We start from the raw sequence: 25,197 nt of genomic DNA on the forward strand, positions 1-25,197 counted from the left end.
TCTCTCCTACTCCAATCTCCCATTATGAATCCTTTATACCAAGTTTTTGGTTGGTATATCACTGTATGGTTTCTGTGTTCCAACTGCACCCTGCCAAACACACCGTCCTCTGGTATAGTCATAGCAGCTTGGAAAACAGGAAAACAATCTAATCTATACTTAGGTGCATACAACAAGACATATTGTTAGGTGTGCCAGGATTGAGCAGAGCATAACAGGACTGTATTATATGAAGAGAAACACGTCAATGCGCAGAACTCCAATCTGAGCCCCTTGTTGAGTGGTAGCAGGAGTTACATCTAGAAAGGGACAGTTAATGATGGCAGTGGTTGTGGGGGGAGGGTCCTTTTGCTCTTTTTCAGGAGTGGCTTTCTTTTTTAAAAATTTTTTAAAAGTTTTTATCTATTTATTCATGAGAGACACACAGAGAGAGGCAGACACAGACAGAGGGAGAAGCAGGCTCGCTCCAGGGAGCCCGATGTGGGACTTGATCCCAACCCCGGGATCACACCCTGGGCTGAAGGCAGATGTTCAACCACTGAGCCACTCAGGCATCCCCTGAAGTGGTTTTCTTGAATGAGAATACTTTATATAAAACATCTGTCTGGGGGCACCAGGGTGGCTTAGTTGGTTAAGCATCTGCCTTCTGCTCAGGTCATGATCCCGGAGTCCTGGGATCAAGCCCCACATTGGGAGTCTGCTTCTGCCTCTACCCTTCACCCTGCTCTTCCTCACTCTCTAAAAAAAAAAAAAAAAAAAAAAAATCTGTCTGCCCTCCTGCCCCCAAAAAGCAACTGGCTCAGAGTCCAATTGTTATTATAAATAAGTTAATTTATACTGGATAGCTTAAAGGTAAAAAATAAACAATAATAACCAACTCATTACCCAGAAGAACCATCAGGAAAGAGCATTCTAAATAGTTCTCCAAACAGATGCAAAATTGGCCAATGGGTAGGAGGACAAGTATAAAATGGGATGGAGGGGGGTGGGCAGAGGAAGGGATAGGAGGACAGGCTGGGATGGAGGTGAGGGAGCATCGAACCACATGTAATATTTCTTTCTAAAACATTACATTGAATTTCGGGATGCCTGAGTGGCTCTGCGGTTGAGCGTCTGCCTTTAGCTTAGGGCGTGATCCCAGAGTTCTGGAATCGAGTCCCACATCGGGCTCCTCCTGGCTTCCGGCAGTGCCTGCTTCTCCCTCTGCCTGTGTCTCTGCCTCTCTCTCTCTCCCTGTGTCTCTCATGAATAAATAAAGGAAATCTCTCTCTCTCTCTCTCTCTCTCTCTCTATATATATATATATATATATATATATACACTATGCTGAATTTCAACTTGACTTTAAGAGAAAAAAATGAACACCCCTTCCCCACAAAACATGAGCTGAACTTCAAATAAATATTTCTGCTCTTCTCTTTCTATGGTGCCAAAGCATTTCAAGCATCTTTTATATCCTTTTCTTTTTTTAAAAAAAAATTTATTTATGATAGTCACAGAGAGAGAGAGAGGCAGAGACACAGGCAGAGGGAGAAGCAGGCTCCATGCACCGGGAGCCTGACGTGGGATTTGATCCCGGGTCTCCAGGATTGCGCCCTGTGCCAAAGGCAGGCGCCAAACTGCTGCGCCACCCAAGGATCCCTATCCTTTTCTTTAAGTAAAGATTGTATGCAGGAATCTTACACGTAAGTCCAATCTACCAGAAGCAAACATTTAAAAAATGAGGTTTTCTGATTGAGGCAAGGATGGGGGAACCTGCAGTCATGCACACCCCCACCCCTCCGTGGTCCTCTGGAAACCTCGGGGGTTCTGCAGAAAATGGTGTGAGAACCAGAGCCGTTCAAAGAAAAATACCCACCACAGGATCTATGGTGTCCCCTCTCGTTCTCCCAGCCAGCCAGGAAACTGGTCCCCAAGCTCCTCTGTTTCCTCCACATTCAATCAACCCCCATGTTTTGCCAATTCTTCCTCCTAAAAACGGCTCATAAACCAGGGTACATCTCCTGCCCCCCTCGTTCACAGCCCTTCCCACAGCTGTGACTCATTTCCTGTGTCAGTATTGGGATGGTCAACATCTGTGCTCCCTGTGAGACCCTAAGTCCCATCAGGAGGGCCATCCTCAGACACCGGCACGGGACAGAGAGCCCAAGCCCAGCCAGCCGCAGCCAGGCACAAAGACTAGAAACCCAGGCATTAAATCAGCAGGAGGCAGGACAGATGGAGGATTGTTCTAGAAATCCATGTCAAAGAGAGTTACTGGGACACCTGGGTGGCTCAGCACTTGAGCATCTGCCTTCAGCCCAGGGCGTGATCCTGGGATCCGGGATCAAGTCCCACGTCGGGCTCCCTGCATGGAGACTGCTTCTTCCTCTCTCTGTGTCTGTGTCTCTCATGAATAAATAAATAAAATCTTTAAAAAAGAGAGAGAGAGAGAGTTACTGCAGCTGAGCCCAAAACTTGACTGTATTCAGTCACGTCCCAAGGGAAACCTGACATTACCTGGCCCCTGCCAACTGCAGGTGGTGCCTAGGGCACACGTGGGACCCACCACAAGTGGCCACAGGGAATGAGGTCCCTCCTGTGGCTCCTAGCTTCTCTCTGCTGCTCCTGGCCTGCTCCAGTGGCTTCCCACGTACACACACCTCCAGGATCTTGCTTATTCTAGACACCTCCAGACTTATGCCTGCCCCCTTGGCATCGATGACCAAAAGCACACCAGTTTTGGGAATAGAAGTGAGTCACCTCTTCTCCCAAAGCCCAGCTAGGCATGGGGCTTGCATGTGCCTGCATCTCGCAGGCAGACAGCAGCACGGCTGGTTTCAGGGGGAGGCTGGCCCAAGAAACCCTGGCCCCCTTGCCTCCTCCCACCTTCCATATGTCACTCTACTCAGCTGCCTGCAAGTGTCTTTTCAATCTGTCCCTGTCTCCTCTTAACCGCCTTGGCCACTCCTAGGGGCCGGGCTACCACCTCTTTTTCCCTAGGTCCTTGTGCCAACCTTGCCCACACCTCCCTGCTCCCAAGGCAGCCACCCTTCTGCCTCCAAACAATAAAATCACCTCAATATCCTGCTTCAAAGCCCCATCACCCCTAAGGATAGACCAAACAGCCTCCCATCTATACTCCCTTTACCTCTACCCTTGTATGAGATGTGGACACCATGCCACACCTGCCACAGGAGCACGGACACCCAAGGCATGGTCACCAGGACCTTGTCCAGCAGGGAGGATGGATGACTCCATGGGTCTCTCCAGACATATGCTATGCAGAAGAAGCAAAATCCAAAAGAACGGGGATGCCACTAACATGAAATAAGAACTCAGGCATAACTATCATCTGATGACAGGTGTCAGGACTGTAGCTACCTTGAGGGGAGGGGATGAGGAGTACGAGGCAGCTGGATACATTCTGCTTCATCTGGGTGCTGGCTGCTGTGTGCAGAAATTCACTGGGATGTACACTTACAACTGCGCATGCTCTCTAGGTATAGCACACCTCCATGAAACATTTATTTACTTTTTTTAAAAGATTTTATTTATTTTTTGATAGAGCAAGAAAACACAAGCAGGGGGAGTAGCAGAGAGAGAGGGAGAAGCAGGCTCCTCGTTAAGCAGGGAGCCCGATGTGGGGCTCGATTCTGGGACCCTGGGATCATGACCTGAGCTGAAGGCACTTACTAGCACTCTTAAATGTATTTAAAAAGCAACAGTCAAAAATAAATAAAAATAAAAAATAAAAATAAAAAGCAACAGTCATTGTATATATACAAAAAGACCCATCTATTAGCAGATACAGTGAAAGAGAAGGCCCCGCTTATGACAGCCAAAAATAGAAATTTCCTAGGCAAAATCAGAACAAACCTTTCTGTGGCTCCTCACTCTTCAGAAGCACACGTGCTTCTCAGAGCAGCACACCTCCTCCAGGCAGCCCTCCCAAGGCCCCCACACCACAGCAGCACCTTCTCTGAGCTCCCATGGCTGCATGCACACATGCCCATCTTGCCATGCCACCACTGTCCTGTCACAGACACCCTTCCACTGGCCAGACCCTCGGGGTCCCGACCCCCAGCACCACCCGGCCACGTAATACACATTCACCAAATGTGAGCCCAACAGCTCTGCAGGCTCCCCAGGCTTTTTTTCTTTCTTTCTTTTTTTTTTTTTTTTTTTTTTTTTGAGATTTTATTTATTTATTCATGAGAGACACAGAGAGAGAGAGAGAGAGGCAGAGACACAGGCAGAGGGAGAAGCAGGCTCCATGCAGGGAGCCCGACGTGGGACTCGATCCTGGGACTCTGGGTTCATGCCCTGAGCCAAAGGCAGATGTTCAACCGCTGAGCCACCCAGGCGTCCCTCGCCAGGCTTCTAGAATGTGGTGTGAAGCTGAGTGTTTTCTTATTCCAGAACTTCCTGGATTTATTACTAAATCAAGTTGGAAAACTCTAGGTCACTTGCTGGGGGAGTTTAAAATGGATACACCGATGGTGACCTGGCAACACTTAACCAAATAAAAGGCCCACTCTCTGCCACCCAGAAATCAAGTCTCTAATCTACCCTCCAAAGATCAGGCTCCAACCAGATGAAGCTGCCATTTCTGGAGGTCAGGAAAGGCTGCCTCTTAGCAACTTCATACTATTTGAGCCAACAAATTCACGCACATGTGCTAAATGATACACAAGCAAGGGGCTTCACTGCAACATAGCCTCTCCTAGCCAAGGGACAGAGCATACCAATGCCAGAAATATCCATAAACAGGGGATGGCCAGGAAATATTATGCTGCTGCAGAAAAATAAAAAGACTGGGGAAATCTTCAATGCACTGATATGGAGACATGCCCTCAGTGATATTACTAAGAGAACAAAACTAAATTGCAGTTTGAATGGTATCCTTCCTTTTGTATTAAAAATAGGAGAAGTATGAACACCAAAAAATTGACAATATTATGTTCACACACTTTCACTCTTTTCGCACAAAATAACTTTGGAAAGATACACAAGAAACTGGTAATAAGTAGTTGCTTCTAAAAGGAGAATGGGCAGAGGGTGTGTTCTTACCTACACTATTCTGTGCTGAATCAACATATTACCCAGCCAATATAAGAAGAAATTCGAAGAGAGGAAGCCAGCCCTCCCCAGGGACAGCACAGGGGTACTCACCAGGGTGCATAGGATGCCGCTATGAAGAAGTAGATGACCATTCGGTCGAACATGTGCAAGCAGTGCTCCACCATCCTGGGGCAGAGAAGGCATAGGGGTAGGGTCAGGGTTAGGGCCCCAGAGCCACACCCTGGGACAAACATGCCTCCCCTCAGGTGTGGAGGGGCCTGAGGCTGACTTGCCTCTGTCCAGCCACCACCCCTAGGCTTCAGGCTCCCCATCTGTGAGTGCCCAGAGCAGTGATTTTCAAACCAGGCTCCCCAGCACTCTGGAGGTTGAATGGGGACACCCTGTAGGTTTCTTCAAAGACCCCCTTCTCCCAGAAAGGTGAATGTCTGACATCTACACCTGTATAACTCTGCATTTTGGCTTTATTTTTATTTATTTTTCTTAAAGATTTTATTTATTTATTCATGAGAGACACAGAGAGAGAGAGAGGCAGAGACACAGGCAGAGGGAGAAGCAGGCTCCATGCAGGGAGCCCGACGTGGGACTCGATCCTGGGACCCCGGGATCATGCCCTGAACCGAAGGCAGATGCTCAACCACTGAGCCATCCAGGCATCTCTGCATTTCAGTTTAATATGCTGGGCTTTTCAAAAGATTTCATATGATGAAATAATTTGGTGATTAAAACCAATGAACTTATCTATGTGCCCCCCTCCCCCAAAGATCCTCTGGGTCCTGGTATTCTGGTTCAGGTCCAGATCTGGAGCCAGAAGGCCTGAGTTCGAATCTCAGTGTTACCACTTAGGGACTGTATGACCTTGAACCATCTCCTTACCATCTGTCTGTTGGCCTCAACTCTCTGCTCTGTCAAGTGGTTAGAATACCAGCCTATCACAGGATGACTGTGAGGATTAAGTGAGTTGGTACTTAGCACAGTGCATATCAGGAAGTGCTCAATAAACATTAATGTTTTTGTTGTGACCTCGCATTGCATAGCAAATTGTAAGCTTCAATATATCTGCTCTGTGTGGTAGCCAGCCTCCAAAATGATGCCCAAAGAGCCCCACTTTCTGGTATTCACACCCATGTGTAGCCCCTCCCGTGATGAATAAGACAAACAACATGTGTAACCAACAGAGGGCTGCAGAAATGATGGTGTGTGATCTCTGAGGCCAGATCAGAAAAGACATTAGAGCCTCTGCCTTGTTCTCTTGGAATGCTAACTTTGGGAGAAAGGAGCCATGTGTCTGTGGAGATGTCCATGTGGGAATCACTGAGCACCTGCTAAACATCCAGCACCAACTTGCCAGCCACGTGAGGAAGCCACCTTGAAAGTAGCCTCCTCCAGCCCCAGTCAAGCCTTCAGATGGAAGCAGCACCAGGCCAGCATCTGGACCACACAAGAGATCTGAACCAGAACCACACAGTCAAGCCCCTGAATTCCTGGCTCTCCAAAGCTTTGAGAGGCAATCGAGGTTTCCTATTATTTAAAACCTCTGTGACTGAGCATAATTTATTATACAGCAATAGATAACTAACATAAACTGATTCTGTCCAGGAAACCTCAGCCCTCAACAAGACTGACCAGTGATCCTATGTACGGTTTAACTGCATATCCTCCTAGAAATAAAAATGACAACAGCAGCTAGCATGTATAGAGCATGTGACATGACCAGAACACTAGTCGAAGCAATTTAGAACATTAGCTCTTTAATCCCACCTAGAAGGTAGGTACTGTTAGTTTCATTCACCATGTGACAGATGAGGACAGCGACAGCCAGCACAGTCACACCACTGGTTAACTGAACACTAAACCCAATGACAATGACTGCTGTCTTAGTAAGAAAAGGAGGGGGCAGATTTGGACAAAGAGACACACAGGGAGGAAGGCCACATGAAGACACAAGCACCCTGAAGGATAAGCCAAGGAACGCTGGGGTTGCCAGAAACCAGAAGAGGCCAGATCCTCTCCTAGAGACTTTGGAGGGAGGATGACCCCATGGACACCATGATCTTGGCCTTCTGGCCTCCAAAATTACAAGAGAAGAAATCCTGTCATTTCTAGACACCCAGTACATGGTAATTGGTTACGGCAGCCACAAGAAACTCCTACGGTGGGGAAGAAGAAAGACCCATGGGGAGAGCAAGAATGGGAAGCAGGAAGGGGGGACACAGCAGAGTCATGGGGTTTCCGGGGGTGAGGGAGGCACTGAATCTGGGGAAGAGGTATCACTGCAGCTGCTGCAATGGGACAGGGCATCCCTGGAATTAGGGGGACCCTGGATTCCTGGGATTACCTCTGGCTCAGATAGGACCAGCTCGGTGATCTTGAGCAAGACCCATGGTCTATGGCCTTCCAAATTTCAGTGTCATTATGCACAAGATGGGGATTCCATGTGCTGCAACATGGACAAGCCCTGGAACATCATGCTTAGTGAAAGAAGCGAGCCACAAAAGGTGGAAGCAACCCAAGTATCCATCGATGGATGCATGGATGCGCAACATGTGCTACGTACCCACAATGGAATATGTCTATTTAATGCCTTCAAAAGGAAGAAAGTTCTGAGACGCACTACCTACCATGTGGAGTGAGCAACATACTGTGCCGGATAAATAAGCCAGTCACAAAAGGACAGATATTCTATGATTGCCTTGTGTGAGCTCCCGAGAGGAGTCAGACTCAGAGAGAAAGTAGGATGGTGAGTTGGGCGAGATGATAGGGAGCAAGTGTTCAAAGGGCACAGAGCTTCAGTTCAGGAAGATAAAGTTATGGAGATGATGATGGTGTTTCCACAACCATGTGAATGTGCTTAATGCCCCTGAACTAGACACTTAGGCCTGGCAAAGATAGTCAATTTAGGCGATGTGTATTTACCACAGTGTTTTTAAAAATTAAAAGTAACCCAAAAATTTAAAAATATGCGACTAATGCTATACCACAGAATTATTGGAAAGACCAGGGGTGACATCTGTACAGGACTTAGAACTGGTAGGGGTGTTTCCCAGAAGGGGGCAGTCATTCTGATGGTTCTGACAGTTCCAAAGGCCCCTCATAACAACACCAGAAGCTGGAGGCTTACTCTCTGGGCCTCTCAGAGGTGAGCCAACAAGGCTCATGTGGGTGACATGGTCTCCCCAGGTGGGACCCACCTGCGGACACCCAAGACAAAGACAGGTCCCCACCCTGGACCCCTCCTGGCCCAGCTAGGCATGCTTCCTGCCCTGGTCACCCTGCCTGGCACACACCCCTCCCGTGGACTAGGCAGAGGCACCTGAGGTGGCTCTTTTTCCAGGAGATGGTGTGGAACACAGTGGACACCACGAAGAGCCCACAGAGGCCAAGGCCATAGATCCAGGCAGAGATGGTCTCCCAGTCGTCATCTGACAGGAGGTAGAGGTTGGAGCTGCCGAGGATGCTGGGGATGATCCAGAGCTGGAAGCAGAACAGAGACAGGTGCTAGAGGGCCAGCCTCCAGGCCAGGGAAGTACAGAGTCCCTAAGCTTCCCAGAGCCCACTGTCCACCCTCTTCTCTAGACCCACACCACTCAACAGAACCTCCCTCCATGGTGGGAAAGTCCTAGACCTGCACCGTCCAACATGGGAACCCCTAGACACCTGTGACTACCGAGTACCTGAGCCATGACTATGCAGTAAAGTGCTGAATTTTTTATTTTATTTCATTTTAATTGACTTTAGTTTCAATTTCAGCAGCCCCACGGAGCCAGAGGCTACCATATTGGGCAGCACAGCTCTAGAGAAGGTTGTGGTAGACACCAAAGCTCCCTGCCTCAAGGAGCATCACCAGTCACTGCCCCCACTTCTGTATCAGCTGACAGCCCAGCCTCGCAGTCCCCAGGCACCTCACACCACCTCACACTTGTGTGGTTGCACACGAAGCTAGCGCCTTCTGAAGAAAACAGCCCACCCCATCACGCCCACCTAAAAAACCCTTCACTCTTCACAGCTTGGTTTCTCCATCATTGCCCTTGAGGAGTCTAGAACTCTCCAAAGCACTGGGGGCAGGGGAACTCTAAAAGCATGCCTAGTTCTGTGTGTTGGGAGCACTTTTTCAGGAGGAAGGTTCTATGACAGCAGCAGCCAACGGAACTGTAATGTGAGTCACACCAGTCATTTAGGATGTTCTGGTAGCCGCGGTTTTAGAAGGAAAAATAGGTGAAATAATACTATATTTTGCTCAACCCAATATACCCAAAATATCATGTAATTAACATAAACACAGTAAGGAGATATTTTACATCCTGTTTTTCATGCTAAGTCTTCCCAAGTTGGTGTGTATATCACACTCCCAGCATATCTCCAACAGATAAGCTGCATTCCAAGTGTGCAACTGCCACAAGGGGCCAGTGGCTACTGAACTGGACATGGGTCTAGATCTTTCATTATTCTCAGAAGGGTACACTGCCCAGAAAAGGATTTCTTTTTTTTTTTTTTTATGACAGTCACACACACAGAGAGAGAGAGAGAGAGGCAGAGACATAGGCAGAGGGAGAAGCAGGCTCCATGCACCGGGAGCCCGACGTGGGATTCGATCCCGGATCTCCAGGATCGCGCCCTGGGCCAAAGGCAGGCGCCAAACCGCTGCGCCACCCAGGGATCCCAGAAAAGGATTTCTTAGGCAAGACTGAGGTGGAGTCGACAAGTATCCCAGAGAAAGGGAATGGCATGTGCCAAGGCATGCAGGTGTACCTTCTACCCAGGAAACAGTGCATTCAAGTGCTGGAAACTGGGAGGAAGGGTGTGGCAGTGGGAGGTGGGCCAACTAAGGAGCTAAGACCTGCTTTGGAGCTTGCTATGAAGTCCAGATTACCAGGGAGCCACTGAAGGTTCATAGAGCAAAAGGGGCATGCTTAGCACCGGAGTCCAATGTACCCAAATGGCCTTCCCTTGAGATCCTACTCACTCTTCCAAGAGCCACAGAGGACTTGTCGTCATTTGGGACATCGCCATGGAATAGAAATGTTGACTCTCTCCAAGTGTGAAGGACTGCCTCCCCTTCCACCTGAAAGGGGCCCCCTCTCAGCACCCCAAAATGCAACTCACAGCATGGGTGGCACAGTTGGCTGCATGTTCATACTCGGTGGGCTGGTACCTCTTGTGGGCAGGGACTCGGTGGTTCATGAACCTGGAATGAGAGGTATAATTCCTGGAGGTTGGCCCAGGAAGCCTGGAGCAGCTCTGGTCACAAGATTCCCAGGAGACCTGAAGATCAGGTCCCTCCCGGGTTGGGGGGGGTGCTGGGGGGAAGGATTCCTCCCCCTCTCCCCCTCCCTCTTCTCCTTCCCCTACTCCTCCTCTCCCTCCTTCCCTTTTCTCTCCCCATCTTCCCTCCCCCCTTTCTATTACACTGTTTTTGGACTAGCCAATATTTATTTTGTGCCTAATCCCCAATGTGGTATTTGTTACAAAACTTTGCTAAATACAGCATTCTCTCCATTTTCTGCTTCTCATTTTCCTTCCGTCCAACTGATGCACAGTACAGCTCCCCAAGGGTACAGCCTGACCAACTCTTCCTTGTGCACCCACCCCCATAACCACCACCCACAAGGAGCCTGAGCTCATTTCCCGCCCCCCAGAAAGTGCCCTTATACCCCCTCCCAGGGACTTTTCCCTCGGGGAAACCAGCCTCTGACATTGTCATCAGATTACTTTGGCCTATTCTTGAACTTCCCATCAATGGGATCACAGAGCACAAACCCTCTTTTGTCTGGCTTCTTTGGTTCCACGTGACTTTTGCACGATTCATTCATGTTGTTGGGTATAATGATTGGCTGTTTTCATCGCTGTGCAGAATTCCATCCACAATTTATGTATCTACTGGAGGTGGATATTCCAGTCTGGGGCCATCATGGAGAACTCTGTAAGCACTCGTGTGCACATCTCTGGTGACCATCTGCACTCATTTCTGCTGGGCGTAGATCCACATGTGGAAATGCCAGTTGACTTTATCTTAAGCAATATGCATTCCTAGTGTTCTGGAGTCCACGCCTCGTTCATTTCCTCCAGTCTCTCCTTTGATCCGCACTGGAGCTCCGAAAGCACACAGATCTATTGCCCCACTCATTTTACCGAGGGGAAACCATCGTGTAGAGTATATGAAGCAACACCCCCAGGTGGTATGGCACTCAGTCTGCGCCTGGCTGGTGTGACTCTGGGCAGTGGTTTTCAAGTCAGGCTGGGAAGGCAGGCCTGACAGGGTGGGGAAGGGGAGTCAGATTGCTGGGGGTGAGGTCTGAAAGCACCTGGCCAGCAAGCAGGGCCAGCTTGGCAGGGGTCCTCTCCTTGGCCCAATGGGCAGCTCACCTGTTCACCTTGGACCCTGCTGACCATTATCCACCAGATGGGGTTAAACTCCATGGAAACATCAAAAACGTTCCCTCCAAGACCCCAATTAGTACTATGAAGGCCCATAAAAATAAGGGATAGACACATGGCTCAGAATAAAGGGATCAATGCAGTACAGGTCACAGAGTATCTACTAAAGCACCTTCCATATGCTGGGTCCATGCCACGTGCAGACCACTGAGTATACGCTGAGCTTCTGGATGCTGGTGTCATGCTGGTACAGTTCACGGAGAATTTACCCAGCAGTACCACACCAGTATAGATCACAGAGCATTCACTGAGTACCTTCTGTGTGCTGGATCTGTGCCAATAAAGGTCACAAAGCATTCATGGAGCACCTCTGTATGCTGGACCCATGTTAAGTGTACTTCACTGAGGATTTGTCAGCACTTTCTCTATGCTGGATCCACACTATAGAGTTAATAGAGTATTTGTTAAGTACTTTTTATATACCAGTGTTACACTGAGAACCAGGGTCAATGGGTTGGGATGACCTGGCCTTGCCCTCGAGGAGCTCATAGTCCAGAAGGCATTAGATGCAAGCAGAAATCCCAATGCCATGTGATTAGTACTCCTCATCCCTTTGGGAAACCTTTGAAAACATCTACTATGTGCTGGAGTTGAGAGAAGAGACACAGCATAGTGTGAAGGCTTCCAAGAGGGGACAGGCTTCCCAGGGCACACAGGTACACCAAGATGCCTGGGTGCCTGGCATGGCACCTGGCTCCACAGTGGGCACCAGCAAACAGATTGTCAAGGGATAAATGAGTGTACGAGGTGAAAAGAGAGGTGAAAGGGTGCTTCTGGCCTAGGGACGAGCAGAAGGGAGTGCACAAAGCATTGGGCAAGCCGCCAAGTGTGTGCAGGGCAGTCATCAAGGCCGGAGGGTGGGGCTGTCTGCCAGGCGCTGACACTGCCACCTGCCCTGGCTCTCCCAGGGTCTGGTTTTCCTACACTGGCCCCTTGGCACCTAGACAAGTCTGGGTGTCCATGGCTGCTCTCCTCACCCACCTGCTGGCAGCCACTCTCTGCCTGCATGCAGCAGTCACTCTACCTGTGACCAGGGCAGGGTCATGCTGAGCCCATTACACAGATGAGAGAACTAAGACCCTTAGGCAGCAAGTCCCAGGGCTGGGTGTCTGAGCAGAGCAGGCTGGACCTCAGTGCTCCAATCTCTGCAGAGTTTGACACCTGTGGAGGGGCGGGCTCAACGCTGGGCTTTGGGTTACAGAGAAAAGGGAGGACCCAGCCCTGGAGCTGAGGACCCCACAGAAGCACAGCCTCCTCTACCTCCTCCCAAGACAACCAGCCCAACAGCTCACCTTCTCCAGGAAGAAGCTGTCTGTGGCCAAGAGTGGCTTAATAAATAACAATACAACAGAAGCAGTGCTCTGGGCTGAGTTGTGTCTTCCCTAAATGCTTATGTTGGTGTCCTAGCCCCCAGTACTCAGAAAGTGGCCTCATCTGGAAACAGAACATCTGCAGATGTCATCAGTTAAGAGGAGGGTGAGGCCCTAACCCGCTACGACGATGAGGGTGTTTATGGGATAAGGAGAGACACAGAGTTGAAGCCCCTGATGCCAAAACCCCCAGAGGCTGGGAGACAGACACAGAAGCTTCTTTAGAGCCTCCGGAAGGAAACCAACCCTGCAGACACCTCAGTATTGGACTTTTGGCCTCCAGAACTGGGAGGCCAAATGTTTGGGGGGGTTTTGGTTTTTGAGGGGTTTTTTAAGATTTTATTTATTTATTCACAAGAGATACAGAGAGAGAGGCAGAGACATAGGCAGAGGGAGAAGCAGGCTCCCTCTGGGGAGCCTGATGTGGGACTCGATCCCTGAGCTCAGGGATCACGACTTGAGCTGAAGCTACTGAGCCACCCAGGCATCCCCAAATGTTTGTTGTTTTAAGTCACAAAGTTCATGGTCGTGTGTGACTAGAGCCCTGAAGACAATAACAAAGTTATGCACAGTGTTAATTTTGATAGCTCCTGCCCAAAAGCCCCAAAGGGGGCTGTGCCAACGGGGTGGGGCAGAGGCCAACCATGCAAGGACACAGCTGATGCCTTTGTTCAAAATGGGAAACTGAGTCTGGGGCTGAGGGAGTTCTCGTCCACCTGCCACCAGGCGCAGCCCAGCCACCCTCTCTTCTGCTCCCTTAACAAATAGCAATAAGCCACCCATGATGCCAGCCTCACGGGTCCAAGGGTGATGTTGCGTTGCTGTGGCAACCTTCGATGGGCAGTTCTTTGTTTCTGGGTTCCACAAAACCCTCCTTGTCTCGCCCCGTGCTGCAGCCACTGAACAGCAGAAAGGCGGGCAGAAAAAAAAAGCCAGGAGACAAGGCCCCAGGACCAGGGGCAAACACCCAAGAAACAGAGTTCCCACAACCCTCCAGAACTAAGAACTTTTTCTTTACCTCCTTGTGGCCTACTTTCTTTCTTTATAGCCTCTAGGCAGACATTTTTTAAGAGGACAATGAATTGTTTTATTTAGGTTTTCACTTTCCTTTGTATTTACATACAGTTTTGTTTTTTGTTTTTTTTTGTTTTTGTTTTTGTTTTTTTTTTTGCTATCCAGTTTTATGAGTTTGGGCAAATGTAGACTGCCGTGTAACCACCCCCACAATGAAGATAAAGAACAGATCCTTCATCCATCCCAAATGCCCCCATGCCCCGGGTACCCAATATCCATCCCCAGGTGCATAACGGCTGCTCAGTTCTCTGCCCCTACAGCTTTGCCTTTCCAGAATGTCGTGTAAATGGAGTCGCATGGGTGGCCTTGAGTGTTTTTGTTTTTTGTCTAAAAAGAACTTATACGATGAAGTCAAAGTGCATTCTCAGGTGGAAAGAAACTGCTCTGAATGCCAAGCAGGGATTGACTTAGGTCTATTTAAAGTGCATCTAAGACGAACTTGTTTTAGGGACGCCTGGGTGGCTTGGTAGCTGAGCATTTGCCTTCGGCTCAGGTTGTGATCCCAGGGTCCTGGGATCGAGTCTCGCATCGAGCGCCTCACAGGGAGCCTGCTTCTCCTTCTGCCTATGTCTCTGCCTCTCTCTCTCTCTCTGTCTCTCTCATGAATAAATAAAATCTTAAAAAAAAAAAAAGACAAACTTGTTTTATACAAGGAGAAAATGGGCCTTCCTAAATCACTCATTACTGTTCTTGGCAATTAGCCTCAACCCTTCCATCCTCTTTTTTTTTTTTTTCTGCATCGCCTTCTGAGTTTGGCTTTTTTTCACTCGGCATCATGCATGTGAGGTCCATCTGTGTTGTCACTGTGCTCTGATGGCTCCTTCCTTTTTACTGCTGAGCGCTCTTCCATTGTCTGGATGTACAATGGCTTGTTTATCCATTCCCCAGTAGAGGGAGAAGGGAGTCATTTGTAACAGATGAAACATAGAGATAAAATTTAGAATGTTCTTGAACAGAGCTGACAGTCAAGGAGCAGCCTTCGAGATTGTGGGAAGCTTCTCTTAAAAGAGTTGATATTTCCAGCAGGATGTCACTAAACTAAAGGAGGAAAGTGGGCCTTTCTGCCTCCTCTCTGGAGAACAAAATTTCTATTCTGTGGCCAGGCCTACTGCTTAGATGACCTCGGGCTGTGGCATTTGTGGGGGGTGGGGAGGACAACCTCACATGGAGAGCTCCCAGACAGAGTCAGGGTCCAGACTTGGAGCCAGCAGGGAGGCAAGGACAGAGGCTGAATTTCCATCCTGAACAGGATGGAGCAGGGGCTTTGAAGTTGGGCACAGCTGTGTGGAAAATCTCTGCAGAGTCACTTAGGTGCTGAGAGACCTAGGGGAAATTACTTCCTGTTTCCGGGCTGCAGCTTCTTTGTATGTAAAAGGAGATACTATTGCCAACCCGATAGGTACCATGAGATGAGATGGCTCAAGAGCAGAGCACCTGGGTGGCTCAGTCAGTTAAGCATCTGACTCCTGATTTGGGCTCAGGTCATGATCTCATGGGTAGTGGGATTGAACCCTGTGTCAGGCTCTGTGCTTAGCAGGGTGTCTGCTTTTCTTTCTCTCTTCCTCTCCTGCCCCTCCCCTGTTCATGCTCTCTCACGCTCTCTCTCTAAAGTAAATAAATAAATCTTAGAAAAAATATGGCTCAAGAGGCCACACAGGAGTGCCTGACATGCACTGGTACTCAAAGAATGGGCACTCTTTTCACCTCTCCCTGGAGAGCCCCCAAAGAGCCCAGGCACCATTTTCTTACTGGTGGTTGATCCATCCAGATACTTCCCATTAAAATCCACAACATCCTTGCAAAGGAGATATTATTATTCCAACTTGAAGGTGAGGCCATACGAGGTTAGGCCAATGGTTCTCAACCTTGGCTGCACACGGATGGGTAGATCAACAAAACGTGATCCATCCATATGATAGGATAGTACTCAGCCATAAAAAGGAATGACATTCTGATATCTGCTACACATATAAACTTCAAGCACAGAATGCTGTCACATGAATAAAACAAACCAGACACAAAGATCACATATTATAGGGTCCCATTTATACAAAATATCCAGCATAGGCAAATCCCACATAATGATAGAGAATAGATTAGTGGTTGCCCAAAGGTGGAAAGAACAACCTCTTAATGGGTATAGGGTCTCCTTTTGGGGGGATGGAAATGTTTGGAACCAGACGGAGAGGGTGATTGCACAACATCGTGGATTACACTATGCCACTGAATTGCTCACTTTTAATGTGAGCTCACTTTAAATGGCAAATTTTGGGGGTGCCTGAGGGCTTCAATCAGCTAAACATCCAATTCTTGGTCTCAGCTCAGGTCCTGACCTCAGGGTTGTGAGTTCAAACCCTGTATTGGGTTCCACACTGGGTGTGGAGTCTATTTTAAAATAATATAAAATTTTTAAAAATAAATAAAATGGCAAGTTTTATATGTCGATTTTGCCTTAATTTTTTTTAACGCTAAGAGAAAAATCACCTGGGAAGATTTTAAATATGCCAGTGCCCCAACTATATCCCAGATCAAATAACCTAGAACGTGTCTCAGGGGCTGGGACCCAGGCATCGTATTAAAGCTGCTGGGTGACTGCAACAGGCAGCCAAGATTATGAATGAAAAGCCCAAGCTGCTACACGGTGAGTAACACAGAACTGGACAAATACTAGCAACAGGAATTAATCTGAATGTCTAACAACAGGTTAGTGGTAAACGCATAAAGAGATGACTGGAAAAAAAGAGGAGAGATGGATGGAATTGGGGTCTCTGGTCACAGAAGACTTTGGCTGCCCTTTATTTTTTTTTAACTTATAGGATCGGGTGGGGGATTAAAGGAGATTTTCTTTAAAAAAAAAAAAGATTTTATTTTATTTATTCATGAGAGACAGAAAGAGAGGCAGAGATATAGGCAGAGGGAGAAGCAAGCTCCTCACAGGGAGCTGGATGCAGGACTTGATTCTCCAAACCCGAGATCACGCCAAAGGCAGCTGCTCAACCGCTGAGCCGCCCAGGCTACCCATAAAGGAGATTTTCAATTGACCTGTATTGTTTGAATTTCTATGAGATTATATTCAAGTTTTATTTGTGCAACTAAAAGTAAGTTTTATAAGTGCATAATGACACAGGAAATGTTTGCCAAATATCTATCAAGTGGGAAGAAGAGAATATATAACTCATTATAATTATAATAAGACTGAAACATGTATGGATGGAAGAAGACATGTAAATGCACAAAAATGAAATACATTATTTGTGGGGAGGGCGTTGGATTTACCCTTGATGATACTTTTTCTCTTAAGAATTCGTTTAAGGGTTTTGAGGGAAGACAAAGATGGAATGCCCATCAGATCACAGTATTGTATAATATGCTGGATTTCTGGGAGAGATAAGTGTGTCCCGGTTATGGGGGAGATTGTCCTTCCTCAGGAGATATGTGCTGACATGTTTGAGGATGAAGTGTCCAGATGTCTGCAATTCACCCTAAAAGGTTCAGAGAGAAGAGGAAGTGATAAACCCAACATTGCAAAAGGTTAATATCCGGTGACTCTAAGTGAATGGCACTCAGACTTTCATGGAACTTTTCTTGCAACTTTTCAATACACATTTGAAATTTTTCCAAATAAAAAGCTCGGGGGCAGGGGGAGAATTCTCTTTTTTTTTTTTTGAGAATTCTCTTAAGATCATTATACCAATGCTTTTATGATGTAAAGATTTCAAAAGTGAGAGGCCAATCCTCTGTTGGGTGATGTCACAGACACAATGGTCATACTCAAGACAGCAGCGGGAACTTCAGGAAACCAAAGGGCAGCAGGAAAGCAGGAGTGGGAAGGCAGAGGAGATCGCAGGGGCCAGGGGGGAATCCCACCAGGCTGGAGTGAGAGCTGGGTCAGGAGGCGATCCCCGTCTTGGGATCCCAACATTGTGGCATCTCCCTGCTCTGGAACCACTCCCACCTCATTGCCCAGGAACCTGACCCCTTCATTCAGTCCATGGCAGCCCAGAATAAAGGAAGTCACAGGAGGACAACATCTGGAGTTAGGTTGTCTTTCTATGTCACCTACTATTGTAGGGCTGACAGCTTTCTCGGCAGCTGCAAAATTTTGCCCTTATGCCCAGCTGTGGAACTAGCTGGATGGAAAGTAGGTAGGTAAGTAGACCAGAGAGATAGGCAAATAGCTTAACAGACAAGTAACTAGATACCTAGATATTTGTCTGGAAGGACGAATGGACGGTTGAATCAGGGGACAGGAAGATGGGGAATGGATGGGAGGAGATGGATGGATGAATAAATGGGGAGACTGGAGGATGGATGGATGGATGAATGCGGGATGGCTGAGGGGATGGCTGGGGGGATGGGTGGCTTGGAGGATGGATGGCTGGGGATGGATGGATGGCTGGGAGAATGAATGGATGGGAGGATGGATGAGGGATGGATGAATGGAGGGATGGATGGGGGTGGATGACTGGGAAGATGGCTAAGGGGACGGCTGGGGGATGAATGGGATGGATGGATGGATGGATGGATGGATGGATGGATGAGGGGATGGATGGATGAGGGGATGGATGGGGGATGGATAGATGGGGGGATAATGGGGGAATGACTGAGGGGATGGCTGGGGGAAGAATGGGATCGACAGATGGAGGGAAGGAGGGAGGGACGGATGGATGAAGGCATGGGTGGGGAGATGGATGGAGGGGTGGGTGGATGAGTATGTGAGTAGGAAAGATAGGCACGTAGCTTGGTAGAAAAATAAGTAGAAGTAGATATGTAGTTGTCTGAATGGACAGAATGATGGGTGGTAGAAAATCTGTTTTCCTTTCCTCCTTCCAAGGTGAACACCAAAACACTTTCAAATGTTTCCTTCAAGTAAATTATGCTTTGCTGAGGCTCAGTGTCCTGGCTAATACAGCACTGGAATCCTAGGAGGTGCCTGTCCCAGTCCTTTCTTAAAGTGGTAAATGCTTGGGTTTCCAGGGTTTGGACAGGCAGTGGGGAACAGTGGAAAGAGGACAGCCTTTGGAAGCAGTTCTGATTGGACCTGGTGAACACTCCAAATGCAGGAGTTATGATCCCGTGACTCCAAAACTAGGAGAGAGTTCCTCTGTCAGAGCCCAGCCTGCTCGCCCATCCCAAACGCAGTCACAGGGCCATCCTGTGTGGAACTGCTCAGAGGAACTACTCACCTGCTGCAGGGCTGCTCGGAGGCTCAGCCTGGAACTCCCAGCACCCAGGTAAAAGTGCTCTACACTGTAAGGTGCTGTTCATCTGCTACCCTGCTCAGGCCTGGGGATCTCTTCTTCTCCCTATGCCTCTGCTTTGGTTTATACCCTCCTCCTACCACCTCTGAGCATACACTATAGTTTACAATTAAAATAAGCAGCTCAGGGAGTCAGACTATTCAGATTTCAACCCTGGCACCAACCATTCTAGCCACAAGCCCATGTGCAAGCTGCTAAAGCTCCCTGGGCCTCAGTTTTCTCATCTGAGCAATGGGGAGAACCTCAGCACCCACCTCAGAGCATTATAAAAGAATGAAACGGGTTCATCCAAGCACAGCACTCAGCATTTCTTAGCATGTGACCCACATTAATAATTCTGTTACTATGAATCCTCACAACCAATAGGACAGGTCCTATTATAAGCCCCATTTCAGCTGAGGAAACTGAGACCCAGAACTGTCTGACCATGAGGCCTGTGGTCTCAGAGGATGATGGCACCTATCTCACAGAGGAGGAGACGTACCATGTGAACTTCCCACACACAGCAGGTGCTCAGTACTGGTGGATCCCTCTCTGCCTCCCATGTCACCTCCAGAACAGGTGCCATAATGTGCTTAGGTAAGGCAAGGAGGTTTGCTTTCAAAATCAGGCCTCACCACTCCACATCCATAAGGGTGGCTACTATCCCAAACCCAGAAAGCAAGGGTTGGCGAGGATGTGGAGAAATTGGCAGGAATGTAAATGGTGCAGCCGCTCTGGAACACAATAGGGGAGGTCCCCCCAAAATTAAACACATAGAACCACTCCACTTCTAGGAGAAGAATCAAAAGCGGGGAACTGAAGAGATGTTTGCACAGCCACATCCACAGCAGCATGATTCACAGGACCCAAAAGGTGGAAGCAACCCAAGTGTCCATCACAGATGAATGGATAACAGAATGTGGTCCAGTCATACAATGGGATATCTTTCAGCCTTAAAAAGGAAGAAATTCTGACACCTGCTACAAACAACATGGATGATCTTTGAGGACATTACCCTAAATGAAATAAGCCAGACACAATAAGGACAAAGTGTGAAAGATTCTATGTATATGAGATCCCTAGAGTCACCAAAAACACAGAGTCAGAAAGTAGGTGGTGGTGCTGGAGGTTAGGGGGAGGGAATGGTGTGTAATGGAAACCCCGGTTTGGGAAGATGAAGGGTTCTGGAGCCAGATGGTGGTGATGGTTGCACAACAGTGTGGATGTGCTCAATTCCCCTGAAGTATACACTTAAGAATAGTTAAAACATGGGTGCCTGGGTGGCTCAGTCAGTTAAGCATCTGCCTTCAGCTCAGGTCTTGATCCCAGAGTCCCAGGATCGAGACCTGCATCAGGCTCCCTGCTTCACAGGGGGCCTGCTTCTCCCTCTGCCCCTTACCTGGCTCATGCTTGCGCTCTCTCTCAAAAAAATAAAATCTTTAAAAAATAAATAAAATAAAAATCTTTTTTTAAAAAAGAGAAAAGTATGCTTTCTCAACCATATCTGCCTCAGGCAGGGCCTAAGCAGCCTGACCTGCTGGGTCCCCACCACCTGGATACCCCCAGCACATGCCTCCCCTCCTGCCCCTTCCTTTTCAGGCTAGAGGGGTGAGGCCCAGCCTCAAGCTTCTGCAGTCTCTCCCTCTCCTCCCAGCCTGGGCGCAGGGCTGTAGCCCCCAGAGAGAAGCAGTCCTCCTCTCCCACATGAGCTCAGACCCAGGAAAACTATTGCGGCCAACCCCCCTCTCCGGACGGCGCTGTGCCTGGCAGCGGCAGCCCTGGGATCCCAGGACAGAGGACTAAAGAGATTTGTCCAGGTTTCCACACAAAGAGGGTCTGTCTGTCTGTCCCACAGCAGCAAGGACCGCCCAGAGCCAAGCTGGCCCTGGGCCCTGAAAGCCTCCCCGTTCTCCAGCTTCGCCCCAGGACACTTCCTTTGTGTCCATTCATGAATTCAGCCTCCTCCTGGGTGCAGACAGCATCTTGGCTCAGGCTTTGGGAAACCATTTTTGGGCTTATGCCACCCCACAATGGTCTCAAGATCAAAATCCCAGGGGAGAGAGAGCCAGGAGCAGGAAGGGGTGGGAGGGGCTGAGACTGGACACTATGCCTGGTCCCAGGAACTCCCTCCAGGTCTTCCGGAGGCATTTCATGTGGACAGCGCCCCCTGGAGGTTTGTACCTGGTAGTACTGGCCGGACAGACCTGGGTAGCCCCCAGGCTCCAGCCCACAACCTCCCTGTGGCTCCAGGGGGGAACCTCCCCTATTCTGGGATAATGAGTCCCCATCTCTAAAGTAGGGACCACCCCTGCCTCACCGAAGTTATTGGAAGACAGCAGGTGAGACACCTTCTGAACCAGAAATCCTGGGCCGGGTTGGGGAGCCACCTCCACAGTCCTAGCAACAAGAGGCTGATGCAAGCCCACCCCCCACCCAAGTGTCCAAGAGTTAATGCTCATGGCAATCAGCCTCTGCCAATGCCACGGTGAGCTGAGGAAAGTGCCAGGCCTCTGTGCCCAGAGGCGTAATGCCAAAACATGCCCCACAACGTCTCCCAAGCAGAACCAGCTTGCTTCTTAATAAACCCTTTGGTGAAAAAAATAAATAAATAAAAATAAAATAAAATAAACTCTTTGGTGGCTGCGCACCCTTCCCTGTGCTCATTCCCTACTCTCTTTATGTCTCTTGGGATCACCTCCCAAACACACTGCTTGCCCTTGGATCCTTTTTTCCGGGTCTGCTCCTGGGGAGACCCAAACAAGGGCAGAGTTGGCCTCTGAAGATGCCAGCCACAAACCCCAGGGGCAAGCAAGGGACGTTGCTTCTGAATGCCTCCGGTCCCAGCTGGGGACGGTGCTATGATACCAGAAGGCTTGTGTGTACAGCACTCCACAGTTTGCAAGGCTCATTCACACCCCCTCGCTCCTCGGGGCAGCAAAACACTCTTCCCAAATCACAGGCCTTCTCAGAGGCATGTCCCAAACAGGAATCTGCCAGAGGGAACTTGTGAGGAAAATCAGCAAATTTCTCCCCTGCCCCCGGAAGCCCTTGGCCCTTGATTTCCTCACCTGGAGGCAGCAAAGCACCTCTGGCACCACAATGAGGGGCCAGCCTCAATGCCTCACCCTCCATCTCCCGCTGGAAGGCTGGGGCATCCAGGAGCCTTCACAGGATGCTTTCACAGGAAATAGCATCCTCAAGGCTCGTGCTATTCCCTGAGGGAGGAATAGCCACTCCTGGGCCATGCAACATGGCAGAGGCCTTGAATGACCATCCCTGGCAACACAGTGCCCCATGCCCTGGCACAGCCCAGCTCCACCAATGGCCAACGGTAGGGCCACGGAAACTCCTAAGCAAGTGCCCTGGAATAGGCTGAAGCTGGATTTCAGACCAACCCCATCCCCTACGGTCAGGATTTGGGCACCCATTCCTGAGCAAGGTAGCTGCCTTCTGGGAGATCTAGATCTATACCTTTCTGGGGCAAGATGCACACATGTGTGTGCACAGAGTAGGTGCACCACCCCAGGGGTTCACGGAGCCCAAAACACCATCCACATATCCTAAGAACATCTACACTACAAACAGACTCATCCACTCCTTCCTCTGGAGGGCTTTCCTGGCAAGAAATGAACCTTGGGTCTGTCTTGGATAATAATGAAGATCCCACCACTTTGGTACACTAAGTGCAGAGAAGTTTGGGGGGCTGCTGAGCAACCAGATATTCAAAAGGAGCCGGGGGAATCCCAAGAGCAATCTGGGCATCACCGGAAATGGGACAGTCAGATGTCTTGTGCCCCCTTGGACAGATGCAACATAAAGTTTCTCGCCTTTCTTGCCGAGAACATGGATTCTAAACCTAATCTAGCCTCTATAGCTATGCTATCTGACACAGCACGAGCCATATGTAGTCAAGTAAATAATACACCTTCTCTAAAAATAAAAATGGGAACACCTAGGTGGCTCAGCGGTTGAGCCTGTTTGAGTCTGTCTTTGACTCAGGGTGTGATCCTGGAGTCCCAGGATCAAGTCCCACATCGGGCTCCCTCTGCCTATGTCTCTGCCTCTCTCTCTCTGTATCTCTCATGAATAAATAAATACAATCTTTTTTTAAAAAACTAAATAAAAATGTATAATTCAGGGGCACCTAGGTGGCTCAGTGGTTGAGTGTCTGCCTTTGACTCAGGTCGTGACCTCGGGGTCCTCCTCTCTCGTGGGGAGCCTGCTTCTTCCTCTTCCTATGTCTCTGCTTCTCTGTGTGTGTCTCTCATGAATAAATAAATAAATTCTTTAAAAAACAAAAGTACAGGGCAGCCCTGGGGTCTCAGTGGTTTAGCACCACCTTCAGGCAAGGGTGTGATTCTGGAGACCCGGGATGGAGTCCCATGTTGGGTTCCTTGCATGGAGTCTGCTTCTCCCTCTGCCTCTCTCTCTCTCTCTCCCTCTCTGTGTCTCTCATGAATAAATAAATAAAATCTTAAAAAAAAAAAAAGTACAATTCAAGTGCTCCATACCACCAGGGAATTATTGTCAATACTGACAGGTGAGACAGGGGTCTAGTGGTTAGGGAAAAACTGTCCTCACCAGTTAAAGATGTGGACTGAAGTCACACCATTGGGATTTGTCCTCAAATACTTCTGCAGAGATGAAGCAAATTTGGCAAAATGTTAGTAATTGTTAAGTTCAGGCTATGGGGTGTCAGAGGTTCATTATTCTTTCTACTTTCATGAATGAAAGTCTTCACTACGTGAGGACTGGAATATTCATACAATCTCAAAATACTCCCTCCCCCCCACATAGTACTAGTGACCAAAACAAACAATAATTTTACAGAGAGAAAACCTGGAGGACATCCATGTGAGTGGGCGATCCCAGTCCATAGCACCCTGAAAGACAGACGGACATCTCCCACCAGTTATGAGGCACCTAGAAGGACCAGCATCACTTCTACCAAAAACGCAGAGCCTCAATCTAACCAGGAAACCCCGAACTGAGCCCGGGGACCCCCACCTTGGGGCAGCCCACAGAGCAACTCGCCTGGACACCTCCGAGACCATCGGATGCCTGACAGAGGAAGACGGGAGATGAATTCTGTATTCGAGGAGGCTAAGGAGACAATGCAGGGCACCCTGAATCAGATTCTGGTAGCTGGCACAGTGATGGGGCAAGCTGGCAAAATCAGAATATGGACTCCATGTGAAATAATATTGCATCAACACCAATGTTCTCATTTCTTCCCCCTCTTTCCCCTCGCATTTAATCAATGACTTGCATATATCCCCGTGTTCAGCTAGGTTTTATTTCTCTTATTATTTTTTTCATTGTGGTAAAAGACTCTCAACATAGAATTTTACTGTTTTAACCACTATTCAATGCCCATTTCAGGGGCATTGAGCACATTCATGCTGTCATGCAGCCACCACCACCACTGGCCGGCTCCAGAACGTTCCATGCCCCCACACTGAGACTCTGTCCCTGTTGCTGACCCCCAGCCCCTCCTCACCCCTCCAACTCACACCACCATCTGCTGTCTCTGTGCGTCTGACAACTCTGGGGACCTCATGGAACTAGACTCACACATTTGTCCTTTTGTGTTATCAGCTTATTAGCATACTGTCCTCAAGGTTCCTGCTTGCTACAGCAAGTATCAGAACTTCCTTCCCTTTTAAAGTTGAGTCTCTTTTCTTAAATTTCATCCCATAAGAGACAGCACTGGTACTACATTCACACATAGTGAAGGCTTTGGGGTCAAGGGACATGTAGGCAAGGAACTGTCCCATTGTCAGGAGATGCAACAAGCAGACCCCCCCCCCCACTGCTGGGGAGCCCCTTGGGGTCTCCATGCTCCCTGCAGCTGCAGTCTCTGGAGTGGCCTCTTTGGTTCCTTCTGGAACCAAAACCTTGCCACTCATTATAAAAGCCTCAGTAGTGCCCCAGAGCCCACAGGGGAAGGGCCAGCTGCTGGGCAAATGCCCAGGCACTTGGGGGCCAGACCCGGCATCCTCCCCTCCAGTGGAT

General features: G+C 48.8%; 1 protein-coding gene across 2 annotated transcripts in view; it reads right to left on the reverse strand.

Annotated features, from left to right (window-relative positions):
- MMD2 (monocyte to macrophage differentiation associated 2) overlaps window positions 1-25,197 on the reverse strand; it is a 62,075-nt gene that overhangs the window by 26,376 nt on the left and 10,502 nt on the right. For both annotated transcript variants that reach the window (XM_077907663.1, XM_077907662.1), the window contains exons 2-4: window positions 10,164-10,245; window positions 8,374-8,534; window positions 5,154-5,228 (exon numbers count right to left, since the gene is read on the reverse strand). In XM_077907663.1, the coding sequence (XP_077763789.1) occupies window positions 5,154-5,228; window positions 8,374-8,534; window positions 10,164-10,245 (318 nt within the window). The remainder of the gene's footprint in view (window positions 1-5,153; window positions 5,229-8,373; window positions 8,535-10,163; window positions 10,246-25,197) is intronic.

Source organism: Canis aureus, chromosome 8 (assembly GCF_053574225.1).
Source record: "Canis aureus isolate CA01 chromosome 8, VMU_Caureus_v.1.0, whole genome shotgun sequence".
In the NCBI taxonomy this organism is placed as follows: domain Eukaryota; kingdom Metazoa; phylum Chordata; class Mammalia; order Carnivora; family Canidae; genus Canis; species Canis aureus.